The sequence below is a fragment of the Aythya fuligula genome, chromosome 11 (assembly GCF_009819795.1).
Source record: "Aythya fuligula isolate bAytFul2 chromosome 11, bAytFul2.pri, whole genome shotgun sequence".
Lineage (NCBI taxonomy): Eukaryota > Metazoa > Chordata > Aves > Anseriformes > Anatidae > Aythya > Aythya fuligula.
The window spans coordinates 4,744,183-4,765,686 of record NC_045569.1 but is presented as its reverse complement, the minus strand read 5'-3'; the positions used below and the strand labels follow the sequence as shown (position 1 = coordinate 4,765,686).

The window sequence follows — 21,504 nt, the reverse complement described above, 5'->3', positions numbered from 1 at the left end:
TAATTTCCCTTCCTACTTGCATCATCTAATCTGTTTCATGAACACCCTATTTCAGAAGTTGCTTCTCATATATAGACGTATTTTTACCATCTTTCTTAGTAGCTGGGTGAGTATAAGATTTTTTTAAACAAAAATCCTCTGATCAGTCAACACTACTATTTTTATCTGTTTTCAGAAAGTCCTTGGATTTTCAGTACTGCATAGTTTTCCCCAGGAGGATTAAGTATGATATGTGTGAAAGCAATCGTGACATAGCAGCACAGTAAATTCTACATTCAGTATAGAGTACAAGTCACTGGCCTTGTATATATAATCACCACGTCACTGTATGCATGTTTTGTATTAACTTGCATATATCAGGGTATCAGAGGTTAAAGTGTGAGAATAGTGTAGTCAGCATGTTTGCTTCATTTTGCTTCTTATTTCATCAAAAAGACTTAGAAAAGAGAAAGAGTAGACTTGCTAATGTGTTTTTGTTTCATTTGACTGTTACCAATATGTGTCAGGAAAGGCTGTAAAAAAACATAGGGAGACATTCCGGCCTCTTTGGATAGAAGCAAAAGATGAATACCCTTCTGTAACATGCAGATTAGGTCTGAAATTTATTTGAAGACTTTATTGAAAGCTCTTGAGACTGAATTCTGCTGTAGTGACTGGGCCTGAAATAGATCGTATGGCTATATGATAAATCAGTTCTGTTTCTCAAAGCCCATATAATTTATTGCATCAATAGTTAATTTTCTGCTTTGTTGCCCCAGCATTTTCGTTGCTGATGCATCAGCATGGCTTTTGGAATCAGAAATGTGAAGGAATAGACATAACTGGATGAAGAGGGAGCTGCATCAGCAGGGGAAAATTAAGCAGTTTAATGAATACACCAAAGGGAAAATGACTCATTGCTGCCATGGCGAAAAATGAGCATTTCTGTTTATACTAATTAACTGGGAACCTTTACCTTTATGCAACTAAGTAGCATTTTCTTTTGGCAGTTTGAAAAATTAGGATTTTTTTCTGGCACCTGAGGAACTCAAAGCAAGATGAAACTGCTCTCTCTGAGGACAAACTCAGAACTGTCATGAAAGAAAGACTTGATGTTGACAGCAGTATTTTCATATGACACTTCGTTGTTGCTGCTGCTTTAGTCATTTTCTGATAAACTGGTATATAGAGAGAAAAAAAAAGAGAAAATTATACAAGGGAACCAAATTGTCTTGCCATTGTAAAGGAAACTTGGGAAACACCTGTCCAAAAGTAGCAAGTTCAACAAAAGGCTGAGACAGCATGTATCAAAACCATTTATGTATCTGTGTCAAATTTGGGAAGTACTTGTGACCACTACTCTTTCAGGAAAGCAACAGACATTCATGAAACAATATTTTCAAAGTCCTATTTTGATGCAATTAAATTTCAAATTCAGTCAGCATTTCTCAGAATCAGACTAGATAAGTTAAGGCTCTGAAAGCAAGAGCGAACCATTTCATTCTCTGTCTTTGTTTGCTGAGCTAGTAGACGTAGTACAACCGTAGATAGTATAGAAAGAGCCACCAGTTGTCTGGTTTTAGACCACTTCTAACACTGAGCAAGGGAGCTCAGAAGGTTGTCAGAAAATCTAACATGAAAAATCGGGAGAATGCACTTCTACTTCAGGCAACAAACGCTTGGAAAAGTTGACAATGATAATTTGTGTCCCATTAATGCGCCGTTGAAGTTGCTGAAACATCTCAGTGCGTAATGCAGAATCGAAATGTAGGTTGATCGCAGCATACAACTGACAAAGCACAAAATGCCCTTGTAGTTTAGCTTTATTAATTCATTAGTGTTGGATTCACTTGTAACATAGTCATAAAGACAAAAGAAAAAAGGTTTTCAAACTATAGGATATTCCCAGAGAAGCATAAGTATTTTAAACTAGTCAGATGATTTTGCACTAAAAACACGGTTAAATGAAATAAAGAAGACAGGAGGAGAAGGCCTTAAAGAACTATCTTAACAAATGTGTTCTGAAAGCATTTTATGTATTTATGTCCTTGAAAGTAATTGAATTCTGAACATCTCAGCACTAGGTGATGGCACGAAATCCAGGAAAGGAAATTGCCCAGAAACTGAAGTAGAACTGGCAGTGGTATTTTTAGTAATCCTTCCGGATGAATTGCAGAAAAGTGGCCAAGCAAGATGAATAGCAAAAAGTAAAGGAACTTGGAAGGAACTGCAAGTAATGTAGTTGGTGTATACTGTGACTTATGGATTATTTCTAGGTTGTGGTAAATATGGTAAGTTTATTTAATGATGTAAAATGTATATTCTGTACTGCAGGTCTGACAGCCATGAAAGCACACTACGTTTTATAATAGTGAGCAGTTTAAATTAAACAAACAAAAAAAATAGTTGTATCTGAAGTTGTCTTCAAGTACTATTGTAGAGGGGGCTTTACAGTCTGTGCACGTTAAGAAGCAGTGAGTTATTTTAGTGAGTTATATTGCAAGTCTTGCAGCATGGCACCTGGTCAGCAGGCTGTAAACTTGTGCTGGTCAGAGTTAGTGGGCAGCTCGATGCAGTCCAGCTGTTGGACTTTTCCCAGTCTCTCTTACAATTGCATTTCACACTAACAATTTATGTACTGTTTTTCCATTTTTACCGTGAAACTAACTTTTTTATTTCACATGCAATTTCACTGAAGAGCATCTTTACAGTTTGGTAGTACAAGATGCACCATTCTGCCCTGTTATTTTTGTTGTTTTATTTTTTCTTCTGTGTGTGTGTTTTTTGTTTGGTTGGTTGGTTGGTTTTTTAAATCCAGTATGTAAATATTTTAGATTTGTCTCTGAAAGCTCCATATAACCAGTTTTCCTACATGAAAAATAAATAGTAGAAGCTGTGTGTTTCTTTTGCTCCTTTCATCATAATGCTTATTCAGAAGTGGTCATGTTATTTGCTGCAGCTGTTTCTGGGCAATTTCTCTGAAGATGCTGGGAAGGCCTTGCTTGCTTCTAAAGAAAATGAATGTAGCCAAAACATTCTAAAACATTAATTCAACTTAAATGGCAAGAGAAAACTTAAATGCTTATTGAAGTAAAACAGGAAAAATGTGCTCTGAATGTGGCAAGTCAAGTGAAAATCATTGTGGTGGGTTGTAAAAAATAAGACAGTTGCTACACTTTCCCTGAGACACGTTGGTTTAATTGGCAGCTGCAAAACAAATGAGGCTGGAGAGTGCCATACGTCTGACCCACTCACCTCTTCTAGCTGCCTCTGTTACAGAAGTTTATCACCTTACTTTTTACCATGTTTTATCACTCCTTGACTTGAATCTTGAGTGTGTCTGCAGCTTGTCAAGGTCCCCTGGAATGAATTACCAGTGGGACATTTGCAATTTACTTCAGCAGCACAAGTCTTCACTTTGTTTCCCACTGACCTCACGTGCCAGCACGCAGTCAGCTCCCAGAAGAGAACTGCTCTTCCACGGGGGCATCGTGCGTGCTCACGTCAGAGCTTGCACGTCCCTCGTCATGCTGGAGTGCTGCTCCCTTTGCTGGTGGGTAGCCACGTTTTTGCTTTATTGTTTTTCTGCTTCTCTCCGTTTGAGTCGGGACACTTTATTATTGTTTTAATATACAGGAAATAACTTTGGTCCTGTCTGTCTGAAGTCTCTATGTGGTTTGGAAAGCAATTAAGTAGGATTTAGGACACTGTTCTCCCAGACATAAAGACCTTAGGACAGAAAATAAATATGCTATGTTATTCTGAATATTAGTACTGCTGCCAAATTTAGAGGTTTCTTTTGAGATGGGAAGTTATTTTTAAATGATTTTTTTTTTTACTTTTTTTTTTTTTTTATTGGTATTTTGCCTGTATACTGTGATTTTGGGTGAAAATCTACTGCAGTTAACTAGGTACTAGACCCACACATAGCATTTTTCTCTCCAGCTTTTCCAGTATGAAGTAGTTAGAGAAAGGAGTCATTCAGCAGTAAGTTTAAGAAATATATCAAATTGTTACATGAATCAGGATATTTCCATTTTTCTGAAGCACAAATGGGACTTTTGCTGTGTTATTCCTTTGGGAATAGGGAATAGATAGTAACTGATTTATCCCAGAACAAATGGGTTTGTCAATGGTAAGGAACATTGCCTTTTTTTCTGTATAAGCTTTGTAACTTCCTGTTACAGAGTTAAAACTTTTATAGAAAGTTTTGGTGCTGTCTGGATGATATTTTTCACAACAATAATGGGCTCTTTTTACTTCATTTTTACATATGCTCATTTCACATCTTCATATACTTTTCTAGTTCAAACCTTTTTTGTTTGTTTGTTTTTGTTTTGTTTTTAAGTGTATCAAAGAGCATGAAGTAGTTACCAGCATTCAGAAGCCAGAGTTTCAAGAAGTCTCGGCATGTCATGAGCTAGAATTGAGAAAGTTGGCAAGACTGAAAAATGTCAGGAAAATGAACTACAGTAATAGAACTATCTTTGAAGTACTAGAAAATTTGAATTATTTCTTTTTTTTTTTTCTGATCTCAGTGGTATAGTTTAAATCAGGATTACAAAAGCTATGGTTAGAAACCATCAAACATCAACTTCTAACCAGAAATACTGACCTTCAGAGTGGATGTGAGGTCATTGCTTACAGAGCCGCACTCCTTAGCACCTTAGCGCATCAACTACCTTTGATTTATTTTTTCTCTTGCTAAGTTTTTTCCAGTTGCAGGGGAAGCTGCATAGAATCAATAATCAGGAAGACAGGAGCTGCAGACCATCTTTGCAAGGAGAGCAGGAAGCTGAACTGTAGGAAATCAGTATTCTTCAGATACTTGAAATGCAAGGCTTAACTTACAGCCTACTGAGATTTTGCCATAGAACGGTAGCCCAAGCAGAAGTGTTGCTTAGAGTTTGTAGCTTGAAACACTCCACCTCTCTAGTGCAGAGCAGCACTGTAGGTCGTTGCAAACAACACAGTTTCAGTTAAGAAGCTGAGTCCAAGACAAAAAACAGATGAAATCAGCTACAGGCTGTATAAGGAATGAAAAATTCCTCATGAGGAATCAAGGGTAAAGCTTTTCATACTCTTTCATGCTTCAGCTAAAAATATTAACACCATAAAAATTCTTCAGGGGGCAGAGTTGAGGTGGTAGCTGCAGGGTGATCACAACATAAAAGAGGTACATTTTCTCTTTATATGGGGAGGCCTCCTTCAGACCTGTCATATGATGGATTTGAAATGAAAGTTTTGTGGGCTTACAGTTTCCCAGACAGCCATCTTTCTACAGCTTCATTATTAACAACAATTTAATCTTAGCCAGCATTCTTTCTTATTTCTGATCTCTTGATAACTCATTTGTTTTATTTCTTTAGCAGCAGTTAGAAATAATATGCAGATCATAAAATATAGCTTTTAATGCAAGTGTTCCATATTAAAATTTATATATATATATATATAACTAGTATCCAGTACATTTTGCATAACAGATTTATTTGCAAGTGTTTGAATTAAAATGTAGCAAGCATAAATAGTGTGTGAAGTGTGGATGGATCTCATATTTAACCTCTATTCAATAATAGGTGAACCATAATTTTTCTTCCAAGCACTATATGAATGATGATTATGCCATTTTCATGGCTGATGGAAAAAAAAAATGTAATTCAAGTAATATCCACAGGACAGAGGTAATTCATTAATGTTAAGAAAATGAGACCTGGGAATCAAGTGTTAGCTCTTGGGAAAGTAAACATGTAGCATTAGAAAAAATAAATAAAATCAAAATATGTGAATACATTTTTACAGAATCTGATCCTTAGCCATTAATGCCATTTAAATTTTTGAACTGAATAAATTATGACCAGTATTTTTTTTGTGAGCCACAAGTAACAAATTCTTGGTTATGCCACTTGTTTTAGTGCCATTTTGGGAATGATACAGAACTACTTTGCTTTCCTTCAAAACAGTCCAAAAAGAGTCCAAAAAGGCAGAAAGTTCTCCATCATGACTCATGCCTTCTGAGCTTGTGTGGGTGCAACTCTGTGCAACTGCTAAAATCCACTGATTTATTTTGCAGAGGGCAAAATAAAAGTCTGAAACTTCAGCAATTAGGACTCTTTATAGGGACTAGTGATCCAGGGACAGTCCCATTCATTTCCTGAAAGTAAAGATGGCAATTTTGACTGACCGCATGAAGGGCTTCTTACAGATTCAGAAGTGGCTGTAGCCAACTGCTTTAATCTTTAACCTTTCTACATCGTACATTTTACCCAGAACCATGAAACCAGATACATTCTTTACAGTATAGAGAGAAGGCACTGCAGTAATATAAAGTCTTAAATTAATTTATCTACTTCAAAATCTATTCTGTTCAGTTACTGCCATGTTTCTCTTTTAAGAAAAAGAACATTTGATCTTACACTTTTTCTTGTACAAACTGGGATACTCCTAACAATTAAATTTATTTATATTTAAAGTTTGGAGATTGCACACATGTTCTCATATAATTTGTTACTCCACTTTGAAAAATAGGTTGCTGGGTTGTTAGCATCTCTAGAGGCATGGCTATGTCAGTTTAGTGCAGGGAGGATTGATAGCGCCCATGTAATTGCAATTAGGAGTAGTTAGATTATATCTCATTTTCTGCATATAAGACAAACTAAAGTAAGCTGACTTAAATAACAAGCATGACTTAAGATTGCAACTGACTAATGCTTGAAGACTGATAAAGTCTTCCATTTCCAACCATTGCTTTTTCATAATCAAATAGCAGGAAGGACTTACAAGAGGCACAGATATGCGATTGTACCTAAGCACTATTTACAAATTTTTTCAAAAACACTATACAGTCCGCTTCTGTAGACAATTTTATCAAGGTGATGCAAATTTGGTCAGCACCAAATATTCCCACGGGGGAAAAAGACTTTGAGCTGTGAACTGAACAAGAGAGGACACTGTCCTCTCTGGTATGTTCTGTTCTGATTCCTTCTGTGCCGGATTTTCTTTAGGCCTGCATATCAGCAGGTACCTCTAGTAGGATTACAGGCATGGTTCTGTGGATTAAGCTGCAGTTTGTTGAGTTCCATGTATTTTGTGGAGACCAACAGATATTTGGTGAAATTTCATGAGCTAGTGTTCAGAATATGCAATTGGTAAATAGAAAATAATTTGCTCAAGTTAGAGGCCTTGACTTAATATATACAGGATATTATAAGGTTCAAACCTTAAATATCAGGGTGTTCCTTTGCAGTTACTTACTTGTATAGATCTTTTAAAAATCTACCAGCCCTTTCTTGAATTTTACTAAAGTGTTTACCTCGACACCTTGATGCATTGTGTGAGGAGTATTCCCTTTGAATTTACAAACCTTTTTTAAAATTACTTTCCCTTATTTGGGGTGCAGGCTGTGTATTAATAATTGATTTTTTAATCAGTATGCTTATATTTGTTTGCATCTTTGTAACTATGGAATTTTCCTCTTCATACAAAACGTTTTCTTTCAACAGAGGAGTGCTAGAGAACAATGAAATTGGGGGGTGGACTAGATGATATTTAAAGGTCCCTTCCAAGACAAACCGTTCTATGATTCTGTGATTGAATCCAGATTTTATGCTTCCCACCTAGTATCTGATTTACAAGCCACTTTTCCTTATGCAAGAGATCCTCGTGGCATTTTCAGATGGCTTGTCATTCCACACCGTGCTGCAGCTAAGGGCTCTGCAGGTGCTCTGGCAAAGAAAGTGTTTTGAAAAGGAAATGGAGAGAGTAGCCAAACAGCTTCATGAAGACTAATTGGAATATTTGGCAAACCAGGACATTCATGTGTCCATAAACTGACTGTCTGGTGCTTCTGCATTGTCTATTGTAATGGTTTTCTGTATCTGCATTCTATTGTATATAATTCGTAAAATTGTCAGTTCAGTGGGAAAGCAGGCGAGGAAAACCACTTCCTTGGCATTTGCATGTGCTTGGTGTATGCTGCTGGCTTGGTCACATGGCATCCTCTGAGAAACTGCTGAAAAAGATTACCAAGCTATCTCTAAATTGTCTTTCTTTTCTTGCAGCATAAAACTATGAGTATTCAGGAAAAGCTATCTAAACTTGATTTTTTTTCATAACTATGAATTTAACTCTGTTTTTAGCAGCCACACGACACCAGTACATGAAGGTGATTTCCTCTGATCAAAGTCCTTGTGTTTCTGTCCCTATCCTCTACAGCGTTGCGGAGTCGATCGGGACGGTCCATCATCAATGGAAACTGGGCGATTGATCGACCTGGAAGATATGAAGGTGGTGGGACAATGTTCACTTATAAACGCCCAAATGAAATCTCCAGTACTGCAGGGGAGTCATTTTTAGCTGATGGCCCAACAAATGAAGTCCTTGATGTCTATGTAAGTTTCCTGTAGCTAGGTTAATCTTCCTAATGGAAAATTTGTTTTTGCTGTTAACATGCAACACTGTAATTGCATTCATTGCCCATACTTTGTTACTGTATTGTTCCTTTAATCTTGAAACAGTATTTTGGATATCTTGCTATTGTGCCCTATTAACCCTAGTTTGCTCCAGACCCTAGGAAATCTAAGTATCAGTGAAGCCTTTCTCTCTGACTTTACTGATTTAGTAAAACCAATTTTAATTGTTCAGTAAAATGAAAGTAAAGCATACAGATGTGGGTATTTTGGGGGGACTATTTTTTTTCTGGTTACTTTGGTACTCAAGCAAATTTGGAGTAGTTTAATTTTACAGTGAACCGAATCAAATACCTAAATCAGATGAGGCCTCTCACAGAGTGATACCATCTCAGTTTTCTTTAAAAGAAATGTAGGTCTGTAGGTCCAGAAAACTAAAGAACGTGTTTTTTGAAGTGGGACAGCTTTAATAGGAAGCTGTAACATGAAGATTATAAATATAATAGCTGTTAGATAAGGTAAGTGAGAAGTCAAATTGTAGTCAGGATTGGGGAATTGTAGTGCAAAATCTATTTACTTCAGTTGGGACAGGTTTTTATTGCATCATATTGAAATAAAAATGTAATTGGACCTGATTATAACTTATTCTAAGACAAATGATGTGTTTTGAGGTTATACTTTTCATACAGAAAAGTGCAATAGTTGAAAAAAAGAGATGGAATGGTGATACTGGTTGTTTCATCCAGCTATGGCTTTTTTGCCATTAAGTGCAGTAAGTGATGGAAAAGTGCACGTGCTGGGTTGTTTCATAGAAAAATACTAACTACCCTGATTCCTCAGCTGGAAAAAGTTAGATGTTGGCAAAGTCATTCTCCATCTGCTATGTGATGTCTTATTAAAACAAATAATAATTATGCAAGCATTACTTCTTGTTGCATACTTTCTGATTAGTGGCAATGTAAGACTGGCTAAAACCTGGAAGTGACCGGGTACCTAGACTCTGCAGTGCAGACTCTGCGTTTATAAAATATATATGTGCCACTGTGTGTTTACATGATGCTGTCAACTGGGGTTTTCTTTAAGTTTTTATTGCCATCTGATAGATGCCTAGTACACAATGACCCAGAGAGAAAAGAATCAAGAAATGGATTAAACAGATACTTTCAAAGAAATATCATAAAAAGACTTAAGCTTAATTATATCATAACCTAATGTTTTAGTTTATGCTTAGTCTCTTTTTTCTCTCCCTTTTGCTAGCATGATGGACACAGCTTTATTAGCTTTCCTCTGGGGCTGCTACTGTGGATTGTCACATCTAATTTGACTGGACTCTTATCTGAGATGTTTCTTGTAGATATGAGGAATATTAGAATTCATTATTAGCTGACAGAATAGTGTCTTTGTATTTTTTAGTACAATTGGGAAGATAAATATGGAGAGTGCTAGCTGAAAGAAAATCGAGCATCAGCATGACACAAATTCTTTTATGTGTTTGAAATTTGCAGCCACAAATGGATATGGATGTCTTTTTTTCAGTCTTTGTCCTGTGGTTCCTGAATCATGCAATTCTATTTTCATCTGTAGTCTCAATCTTTACTCTTTGTGTAGAAAAATGAAGAGATTTGCAGATGGGAGCTCCAAATGGCTTTCTGTTCCTTCTTCCTAAGATCATACTGTCTTTTTTTTCCACTTTCAAAATGTGGAGGAAAAGAGATGTCTAGGTACATAGCACAACCCTTTTCTTTTTGGCCTATGGTTTATCAGGACCAGAGAACTACTGCAAGCTCTAGTGTTTCATGGGTTTGTTTCTTTTTTCGTTTGTTTGTTTTGTTCTGTGTTTTTGTTTTTTTTTTTTTTTTTAATTATTATAATTATTACATTTTGTTTTGCTGTTCTTTGTTTTTTTTTTGCTTTAAACTTATTTCAACTTAGATTACTTCAAGGCATCTGCCTGACCAATCCCCACAAAGAATTTAAGAGTAGAAGCAGTTCTGAAGTAATCAGAGATAAATTAGTGAAGTTAGCAGCTGATGGCATCCTTACATTTCTAACGTGAGTGTTCCCAGCCTCTCAGCAGCACAAAAAACTGCTGAGAACAGAGTATGCTGCTAACAGTTTTTAAAAGCATTCATAAGATTATATCTTGCTCAGGGTTTATGGTACCTGTCTGCTTAGGTGAAAATACAGGAACCGACTTGGAGGCATGCTCATGTCAATTCCTATGGGGTTGTGCAGCATGCAGTCTTCTGAAACCACTCGGCTTTGTTTTCATACTTAAACCAGAAAAGTTTGAAGTTCCTACCCATGTTCATAAAGAACACTTCAAAGAATTGCTGTGGCTATATATAAAGACGTGGAGTCTGTCTGCAAGTACATTACATTTTTATTTGGCTGAAACCTACCATGGAAGGATGCAGGAGGGTTGCACAGGCACTCTTCAGTTGCTGTAACAAGCCTTTGTAACCTGTTCACTTCATCTTTGTTGAGCAATGCTTATGGTGAGAATAGCATAATAGTGACTTGCAAGTTGGTTGTTGAGTCTCCGCCGAGTGGTGCAGAAGTACCTGCACAGTGATGAAAGAAGGAATTGGATTTGCAGGTGCTCTGTTCATGTACAACTGATAAACCATAAAAAAGGCAGCTTGATTTGCAGATCAGGGTCTGTGGTATTTATTTTTCTGTGCCTTGTTTCTTCCTTGCTCGTGTTTCCTAAGGCATCTGTCAAGCTCTTCCAGTCAGAGACTATTTTGGTGTCCTCAGGACCATCTCCTCCTGCTGTCCAGGCTGGTGAGAAGCCAGGCCCTGCCCTGCTTGCCCAGAGCCTGTCAGCTTTACAGTTGTTAAGGAATATTTAGAGAAACAGTGTCTCTGCCATCACAAGCTAGTTCAGTTTGCAAACATAGTAACCTGTATTGTCTTACTTTTTCAGGAAACAAATTGTTTTTTTTTTTCATTTTTAAACACTATCATCAACCCTTATTTCTATCATGACCAATGATAAATAATGTTACACTGTTGATCAGTTCAAGTACATATTTAGTATTAGTAATATAGCAAGTGGAAGAAGTGACTGTATGGCTGTTTTTCTTTTTAGATGATACATCAGCAGCCTAACCCGGGTATACATTATGAGTATATCATTCCAGGAGACAATGTCATTAGTCCTCAGTTGCTTGCTCACAGGAGGCCAGGTAAAATACCACTATTTTCTAATACTAAATACATTCTGTTACCCAGTAAGTTAATGGAGAAATTCATACTGTTAAGTTCAGTGTAAATGCTGCCATTGATCTGGGAGAGGCCTGGAATTCTCCCTACTCATTGGAAGAGATGTCTGCATAGATCTCTGAACTGAAGTGAATTTATATTGTCCTGTGTAGCGGGGAATCTGGTCACGTATTTATATTTTCAGTAATAATTTTGTTGTTAAAATTTTAACCGTGGCTTTACTTGAGCTGGAGTGTTGTAATCATGTCTCAGAAATGAAATCGTGCATGACTTTTCTCTTCAGAGCTTGAGCTAATTTCAAACAACCCTTCTCAGTTTCTCTTTCCTCTCCTACTTGGAGAGGACCAAATACAAAACTGGTACCTCCCCAGGCTATAATCTGGACAGATCATGCTCCTGATTCTGTGCTATGGCAATGTGTTGTACGTACCAATATGCAATTCTGAACTACAGTAGAAATTGTACAAGTGATTTTGGTCCTACTTTTACTGTTCATGACTTGCTCTGACAACTTTCTAAGTGTTTGTGCAGTTTGTTTGTAACAAGGAGCAACTGTACTGTGATATGGGGAGGCAAAAAATAGAGCATGGTACACAAAATGCTCTAGGAAATTTTGACAGTGCACATTAATTCTACAGTGTGACGTGAGAATCTTCAGTTCTTAATGTATTAAGATCTTAAATTCTTATTGTATTAATTTTCTCTGTAATGCTGGCTGAGACTTGGTTGTCTTAATTTAAAACAACACAGTCTTCACAGAGCACTGTTAGGAAGTCTTTGCATAGCAGATTAAAGCTGCTTTCCAGTTTAATGATGCTGCAGTGTTCTGAGTATTAGTGAATGAAAACAGACTGATAATAGCACATGAGGCTAATTATGCTAATTTTTTTTTTTTTTCACATCATAGGAGAGCCCTTGAATGGTCAGTTAGAAATGCCAGAAAGTACAAATCATGATGAGGAGGATTTGCATAGGGAGATGGACACTCTTACTGGACAGGCAGCTGGAACTTTTCCAGTTATTCAGCCAGGAAGATTTCCTTCTCATCAGCCAGAAAACCAGGTGCCTGCTGTGCAGCCACCAAGACAAAACCGAGAGCACAACTGGAAACAGATTGGAAAAACTGAGTGTACCACTACATGTGGGAAAGGTAAGTGCTTCATACAGCATGCACAGTAAATAGATGACCCACAGGAGGGTTCCAGTGTGGGAGAGAAGAAACATGGAGGGAAGAAGCAGTGTTGAATATTCAGCAGCACTGCTGTACAAACCATTGCTAGACCCGTTTTTTTCTGTTAACTTTTGAGCAAAAAACATACCTATGCTATGAAGTGTGCATCTATTTAAAACACCAGAAATAACAAAATTTAAAATATAAAAAATAAAAGAGTACATATAGCATTTGCTTCTGAAGGGAAGTATTTCAGGATTTTATGGCAAGCTGCTGTCTCTCACACCCTTGTCACACAGCTGCTTTCCTCAACATTCTTTGGCATTCTTTATCCTTCCATCCTCTCCAGCTTTGTCTGATACAACCTCCATGTTTTCTGTGCGTTTGTCAACAGCTTTCTGATCTGTATGGGAAGATTTCACAGAGATTCCATCAGATATATCTTCACCTCCTTGAGCGTTGCTGGAACAGCAATAATGTGCCTTTAGAAAACTAGGGTTTTCATTGGGTAGAAGTGAGAAGGAAGAGGAGAATGAAAGGGGCTGGTAATCAGTGAGCCTATGGGAGGTGATAGATTCCCTGTCTTGGGCTTCCCAGGTTAATCTTTGCCATAAGATGTTCACAGTGACCACAGATTCAGTAATGCATGACATAATCAGTTTTGGGGAAAAGTAGACTTTTGTATCTTAAAAGTGAAATTTGTTTTTACTGTACATGGCCAGCCATCAACACTTCTGAAAAATCACAGAGCTTTGAAATAAAAGACCTACCATTGAGGGAACTCAGCTAGGACAACTCTCACCAGTTCATCTACATTGAGAACATTCACTTCCTAATTAGTTTCTTTCTGTAGTAATAGAATGCTTTATGAATTTGGTCCAAGGCCAGATGAGTGTCCATGTTACAGATACAGGTAGAGCTAAAAAAAATAAGTAACAACACATCGATATTGACACTCAAAATTGCTTCTCGATTGCATAAATGTTTATAAATATACTAGAGACTTTTTTCTGGTAGCAGAAAGTATGTGTCTCTGAAGGAAAAGTCAAACCAGGTTATATGGGCTGATAAAAAATTGATTGAAAATCATCAGAAAGAAATCTTGTACTGTTTAAGGCTTTGTTTTCATTTCATGTGAGCAGTCTTGTTTGTTTTTTTTTATTCCTTTTTCCATGTTTTCTTTTTTTCTACTAGTTTATTATTTCTTAATACAAAAATGTAGATGATACCCAGTCTTTCTTCTTTTTTTTTCTCTCAAAACAAACCTTTCAGAGTCAAGTATCGTTAGGAATTTTTAAGTTGTGAATAGAAACAAGGAAAGAAAATGGATTTTTATGTTAAATAAGGAAAAGGAGATGATAAATTAACAGTTTTGATGAAAAGCTGAGAGATTTCAAAGCACTTTTTATTAAAACTTGGAGAAAAAAGAGAAGGCTATTACTATTTTTAAAAAGTTAAAATGCTTCACATGAGAACTTCTACCAACTCTTGTCCCAGATTTCCATTTAAGACGACTGAGAAAATAGGTGTGCTAGAATGGTATGGAAACTTCTACTGAATCCTGTCAGGGAAGTGAGGTATCTTTAGCACATCATCCCTCTCTCTCTTGTCCAGAGAGAGAAGGGGCTGGTACACTGCAGTAAGTATGGAGAGCTGTCATATTTAACAAGTCTGCAGTCAACAGTAATATTTCATCTGTAAGATTTATCTTACAAATCATCTCAAAACTAAGGTGAAGTGAGTAGTATTTGGATGTGTTCATTTCCAAGATAACTTTAAAGGGTGGAGGTTCAGTCTCTTTCCAGAAGCAGAAAAGGATGACTGCTAAATCTTTACTCTTCTAAAGCATATGTTCTGGCCTGGCTGCTTGGCTGCATTTTTCCACTTGCATGAATACATGATGTTTGTAATCTCTGCATTGTGATGATTTCATGCAGACCAAGCAGCATGTTTTCTCAGCCTTTAATACAACGCCATGCTGTACTCTCTATATACTAAGCACTTTTCTTAATATTACAATGTAAACAGTATAGTTTTCACTTATGTTTGGAAATTTTGGATAAAATCTTAGATTTCCTGTTGTTATCGTATGCCTTTCAATGCTATTGATATGAACAGCTCATACTGCAGTATCTTTTGCAAAGCATCACTTAATTTTCTTTTTAATTTCAGGGTCCCAGTACCCAATTTTCCACTGTGTCAACAGAATCACTCATGAGGAGGTTCCTGAGAGTTACTGTGACAGCAGCACCAAACCTATTCCAGAAGAGGAGGCTTGCAACCTCTTCCCATGTCCAGCTTTGTAAGATATTAGTGTTTAAGTCAACTGAAATAAGCCAATGTCACTGAAGTTTTGCACATGCAATAAGATATCCTACATATGAAAGTAGTTTGAACTTGTGTTGAAAACTTGTGTTTCTGTCATGAAGTGAGCAGCAAGTCAGTCTAGTAATTTCTCAAAGTTTGTGTGATTGTTCAGGCATACACACTATACCTGTGGTCTCTCTATGGGAACTCTTTTTTTCAAGTGATAGTCTGCAAAAGCTTGTCTAAAGAAGAGGCTCTGTAGGTTATATCACCTCACACTGGATCAGCGTGCTGCAGTACCCAACTGTTCATTGCATGGTGTCATACTTAAAGATGAGATTTGCCTGATAGCACTCTCAACAGCCCCTTCATAAACATGACTTCTCTTTCCTGGAATTAAGTAGTTCTTCAGCTCAGAAGTTGGATCCCAAACTGGTATACCTTGTTTCTAGTTCTGTTGGTATCACAGGCTCATATGCGACTGTTCTGGAGTATTTTACTTGGAGATACTTTCTATCAGCAAGTGTTTTTCTCACCTTTTTTTTTTTCTAACAATTCATATTAATTCATTTTTTAAATTATTTTGATTTTACAGAGGACACTATCAAGAATGTAAACAGAGATGTGTAAATATTTATTTAAAATATTATTTATTAAAATACAAATTCATAAATGCATACTTATTAGCATCAGGTAGATCATTTCTAAGTATATAATATTCTCTTCATAAAGGATTCAGTTCTGCGTGCAGAAGCTTAAGTATTATTTTAAGATTCTTTACCAGCATCAAAATCATGTCCTTAGAGTTCTGTTGAGGTAGTATTAGATGAATCTTCACTGAATGAGATGCCCTCTTTTTTTTTTTTTTTTAACTTCTTTTTTTCCCCCCTTTTCTGTAGCTGGGATATAGGGGAGTGGTCTGAGTGCAGCAAAACATGTGGCCTTGGTATGCAGCATCGACAGATATTATGCAGACAAATATATGCCAATCGCACCTTGACAGTTCAGCAATACCGCTGTCATCACCTGGAGAAACCAGAGACAACCAGCACTTGCCAGCTGAAGATCTGCAGTGAATGGCAGATTAGGACAGAATGGACTTCAGTAAGTACGATTGATTAATTTGGGGCATAAACCTCAGAAGAGAACAAGAATTTTCTTATAGGTATCACTAATCAAACATGAAATTTGGTGGAAGTGGAATGTGGAAAGCCTTGGAAGTAAGTGAATCTTAATTCAGAAATACCCTGCATGGTTATGACTGTTAGTTTTCAGAAGGTGAAAAAGAGCGATTGCATAGAACAAAACACATAGATATGTATGTACAGAAGCACACAAGCTTTCTGAACAATGATTTTTTATTTCTTTTTAAGTACTATATGAAATAGAGTTGGGAGACAGCTAATAGGTTTGCCTATTGTAGCAAACTTCTTGTTGTTTTTCTTAGCATGTAGTGTTTAGTTACAGGACTGATTTAACCTTATATATGTGTTAAGTTTAGAGACAGTCAGTATTTGCCGTAGCTATAGTTGGTTTGAGGCTATGCCAAGTCTTTCAGATAAAAGTGAATGGTATGGTTTTGTGTTGTTTACAAAAGTTTTGGCCAACCTGACAACCGTCCTAGATACTTTCACAGCCATTGTGTAGAGAGAAGAAATATTCTGGTGTGTTAAGTGTAGTGATAAACAAGTCTCTTTTCAGTTAGCAGCAAAGCAAAGCAAAAAAAAAAATTCACAGAAGTGCTGAATTATGTGGGTGGATAGTCCTTGAAAAATGGCAGCTTAACACTGAACCTAAACCTTCTTTTTCCTTTCTATTGAAGAGCTTCATTGCTCCTAATTCCCCAGTGTAGCTAGCTGCATTGCCAGTAGAAGCACAGCTTTCTGTCCACACAGTTGTCATGGTAGGCTATGGAGTCATGCCACAGATTTTATGTGGCTTCGATCTGCATGGGTTCATTCCTTAAATGTCCGCATTTCTGAGGTTAATGGGGGCATTATTAACCCCCTAGTCATGAAGTATTGGTGATGTGTTGAGATAAAAAACAGACATAAAAAACATATAAATACCTAGCCAGTCAAATGTAAGGAAATGTATTCACCATATTTTAAAATTTATCTGCGGCTAAAGGACAGTAAACTTGCCCTTAATAAAATAATCAAAACTTTACCTTTGTGTTGCACCTAAGAAAAGATTAGATGGTTTATGTATTATTACATTTTGAGAAGTATTTTAGTGTGCAGACAGCCTTTAGAGCTTTACTGCTTATAGTGAATCAACATACACAAATATTTTAGAAATTGTAGCTGGTTGAATATAGGAGTAATCCCAGTAAAATTCTGTGATCAATTTCCTCTTGGAAGTAGAATTAAAGTTTTTGGCGTATGGAAGACTCACTTATAAGGAAAGAAGCAATTGCATTTGGAAACTGTGTTTTCAGCAGAACATTTATTTTTTTTTGTTCTTGTTGAAGTACAATAAGGTTTTTGCTCTAGAGACAGGTCTGTGATCTTAGAAGTAAACCCATCTTAAGACTTTAGTGCTGACCATTTTTCCTGACATGCAAATGTAAAAAAAACTTTGATCACAATGAAGAAATAGCATTGTAATAATTTTAAGTTTGAAGGATAGACTTTGAGGGTAACTGGTCAAATCACCGCTTTTTGACAAAGAACAGGGTAGTTGTTTTGATTAGCGTTTTGCTGTGTAATGACTTGCTTCATGCGTCTGGTCTGGGTTTTAAAGGCAAATGTTCTAGAGTGAACAGTTGAAGAGGTAACTGCATGCTGAAGGTAAGATCTTTAAGGTATTTTGCTGTAGGGAATATATTTTATGTAATAACTCGGACATGTAAATATAGTAAACATGGTTAAGCATTTGAAAGTAAGGGAAGAACAATGAGGTTGCCTTTGCAATCTCAACTAACTATCCTTGTGCATAGGTACTCAGGTCTTTAATCTCCAGATTCCCAGAGACTTTTCTACATTAATTCTAGAGTGTTTACAGGACTCATCAAAACATATCATGCATACACAGAACATAAAATAATGTTCCTTTTTTTTCTTGATGATCTGGATGCTTCATGCCAGGCAGAGACATTGATACCTGTCAGTTTTGTCTGAGATTGACGAAAAGAGAGCAGGGGAATAAGGCCTGAACTTTGAAGAGGGATTCAAAAGTTGTTTTTCTTTGCATTTCCCTTGCTTCATATCTGTATATAGATCAAGATCAAAATTATGCATAGTATGTCAGCCTGCTATTCACATACCAGCAGTTCAATTTGATTAGGTACAGCATGGCTCATTGAAGATAGGATTTGCTTTTTTGTTTTCCAAATGTATCTACATAGTATACTGTAGAATGCTACAGACTGAAAATATGGTTTTGAAACTACTAACGTGATTTTATTCCCTATTCCTAACAATCTAAAATAGTTCTGTAGCTTCTGTGGATGTGTTAGTAGGAATAAATGAGCTGTACATTTTCAGCTCCATGAAAAAACGTGAGAATTACAGCCCAGAGTCCTGATACAACCTACCATTTGTTACAGTGTTCAGTACCTTGTGGAGTGGGGCAGAGGACCCGAGATGTGAAATGTGTCAGCAACCTTGGAGACATTGTTGATGATGAGGAATGTAACATGAAGCTGCGGCCGAATGATATCGAGAACTGTGACATGGGACCCTGTGCTAAGAGCTGGTTCCTTACAGAATGGAGTGACAGGGTAAGGCTTCCCATTATCTCCGTGTGCTGCCAAATCTTCTAAAACAACTTAGGTGCATCAGAATTAAAAAATACGTATACAGGTATAAAAGGAGTGATCTTATTTTCCATGTTTACATTTGATCTGTAAAACAGGCAAGAGCAAACAGAAAATAATGATCCCACGGGTATTGGGCAAGACTCTGGGTGCATGGCCAAACATCTGGATTTAGAACTGGATCTGTGTCTGAACTTCCCAAAACACTGAGTGTGCTGAGATTTATTATTCTGCCTTGCTTAACCCTGAGTCTCAAGCTTCAGATTTTAAAAGTTTCCCTACTGTTTTTTTAAGTGGTGGAGGTTTGAGGCCTGATGTTTGGCTTTAAGTTGAAACCATAAAACAATTTTCCTATACCTGTGAAAAGAGAGGAACAACTTCACAAGCACAGTCAAGGTAGATTCAGATTTTCTGTATTTCACAAACATAAAAGTATTTTTTGATTCTAGTGAGTCTGATTACCAGCATGAAAGCAATAAAAAGAGTTGTGATTTACCTTGTTTCATGATTGGACTCAGAGAGTATGTTCAACGGTGATATTCATATGCATGGGCTAAGACAAGCCTGGTATTTTGGTCCCTCTTGTGGATTCTTGTGTATCAGGTTTAATCTATAAACAAGTTGAGCTTCCAGTCTCTATAAAATACTGGTAATATTTCCCTTTTCTTTAACTGGTTGTTTTGGCAGGCAAATAATCTCATTTATCATAGAAACCATAAGATTTCTTAACTTCACAGATTCATTATTTAAATGCTTTAAATGCATCTCTGAAAACTGGGATTGTCTGGCTCAAAGGTTACATGCTAGTTTGGGCGCTGAAAAGATTTACATTATGTTTCATATGCAGAGAAGGGGGAGGAACTTAACAAATCAGACAAGTACCTGGTATGTCATATAGTTTTAAAAAGGCTGATCAAACTTTGCTACAGTTAGAGGCTGGTAAAACTTTCAGCCCACAGGCAACTCAAGTAGATTTTATGAAGAAAAAAAAATCTTTATACGCTATTAAGTCTTTGTGGTTATCATTTAAACTTTCTTTTCCCAGTTTTTGTTCACTCAGGACAGAAAGGTACCAGTTGAATTACAGATATTATTGCAAATGGCAAAGATTTTCCTGTAGTGTATATGACAGTGCCTTTTATTTTTTTACCTTTTAGAGCCATTCTTTTTATAGTGCTATTAAAGTGGTATTTACAAAGGAGAAAGAAAAATGCATTCTATCCTCAAAGACGACCTTTCTTGAGGAAAGAAAAAAAAAAAAAAGACCCCCATTTTCAGCTACTCTCAGCTAGTGGGGTTCTACCAGTTAAAGCAGATACATTCCAGTGAAGACCATAGCATCAGTGTTTCTTCATCATCCTACACTGGTATTTTTTAAACTGCAGAATTAAAAGTACTTTTTGTAGCTGGATGTTAGAACTGTAAAATGCTATTATGCTTACTTATATGTATTAAATGAGACATAGATATGAAGCAGGTAATGTGGAAAATGTTGGAGTTTTTTTCTTAGTGCAGATGTTTTAGGGTCAGAGAGAAAATAATGGATATTTTTTTTCTTCTCAGCTTTTATAAGTGAACTAATTAATTAATACCAAATGCTTGCTACTGTAACTGGCATTATTCACCATTACTTCTGCCAGCAATCAGTTTGGAGTTTGGTTCACAAAGATAGTGAAAGGAACAGGTCATTTCGAGGGGGGGTGGGAAGGTGTGTGGGGGGAATAGACTCCAAATGGAGTGTGCAGAACCTTCAAAGGTTCGTACATACCTAACAAGGATGTTCAGAGGCATTTAATGGCAGTGGTTCCAATGAAAGCGGAACATGGGAATAATCACTAGTATTGCATAGCAGGGCTTTGGCCATTAGCTTTCTGACTCTACTTCTCACTATCTGTTTTCTGGGATCAGACCTTTCTCTTTGTATAGAAGTATGTTTCTGTTGAAGGATACTGAAGGGGAGCGTTCTGTCATGGAATGGAAATGGGTAACCCCAGGCATATGGGCTTTCTGTGTGCAATTTCCCCAAACAATTCTTAATTAAAAAAAAAAAAAAAAGCGACATTTCAGCAATAAACATAGACCTGTGATGGTTCAGATAAGCAGCCAGAAGTTCAGATGCTTAAAGAAAACTTGTTCAAACCTCTTGAGTCTGCAAAACTGTGGTGGAAATCTCACAAGAACAGGCCTTCTTTGTGAGATTTATTACATGCCTACTTCACGTCCCAGCTGGAAAAACCACAAAACAGGCTTTTCTATTGTATTTTGACATTTCAGCCGTGGCTAAGAAGAAGAGGTGGAAGAACGTGTCATAACTTTTGAGAATGTTGGAACTTTAAAATGGTTGAGTTCAAACTCGATTACAGTCATAAGAGAAGTCATACAATCATAAGGCCTGATCTGTACTTCTCTGAACCCATTCTGCAAACACTTGATGTCTACTGATGCATGTGCAGCAAGTAGAGATTCCAGACACCTGTCAAAGATTGGTTAAGCACATACTTTCTCTTTCAGCAAGGTATATATCAAACTTCCACATGTGGATTTATATGACACATGGAGCATTCAATATAGGTTTGGTCAATTAGCGAAGCATCAGGAAAAACAGTACAGTAACATAAAAAGGACAATTGTCTTTACTACTGACATGTTAAATT

At 36.8% G+C, this 21,504-nt stretch overlaps 1 protein-coding gene across 2 annotated transcripts in view; it reads left to right on the top strand.

Moving 5' to 3' along the window:
• Positions 1-21,504, top strand: part of THSD4 (thrombospondin type 1 domain containing 4) — a 288,225-nt gene that overhangs the window by 248,836 nt on the left and 17,885 nt on the right. For both annotated transcript variants that reach the window (XM_032195197.1, XM_032195198.1), the window contains 6 exons: positions 8,191-8,366; positions 11,479-11,575; positions 12,520-12,762; positions 14,956-15,085; positions 15,990-16,194; positions 18,641-18,814. In XM_032195197.1, coding sequence (XP_032051088.1) covers positions 8,191-8,366; positions 11,479-11,575; positions 12,520-12,762; positions 14,956-15,085; positions 15,990-16,194; positions 18,641-18,814 — 1,025 coding nt within the window. The remainder of the gene's footprint in view (positions 1-8,190; positions 8,367-11,478; positions 11,576-12,519; positions 12,763-14,955; positions 15,086-15,989; positions 16,195-18,640; positions 18,815-21,504) is intronic.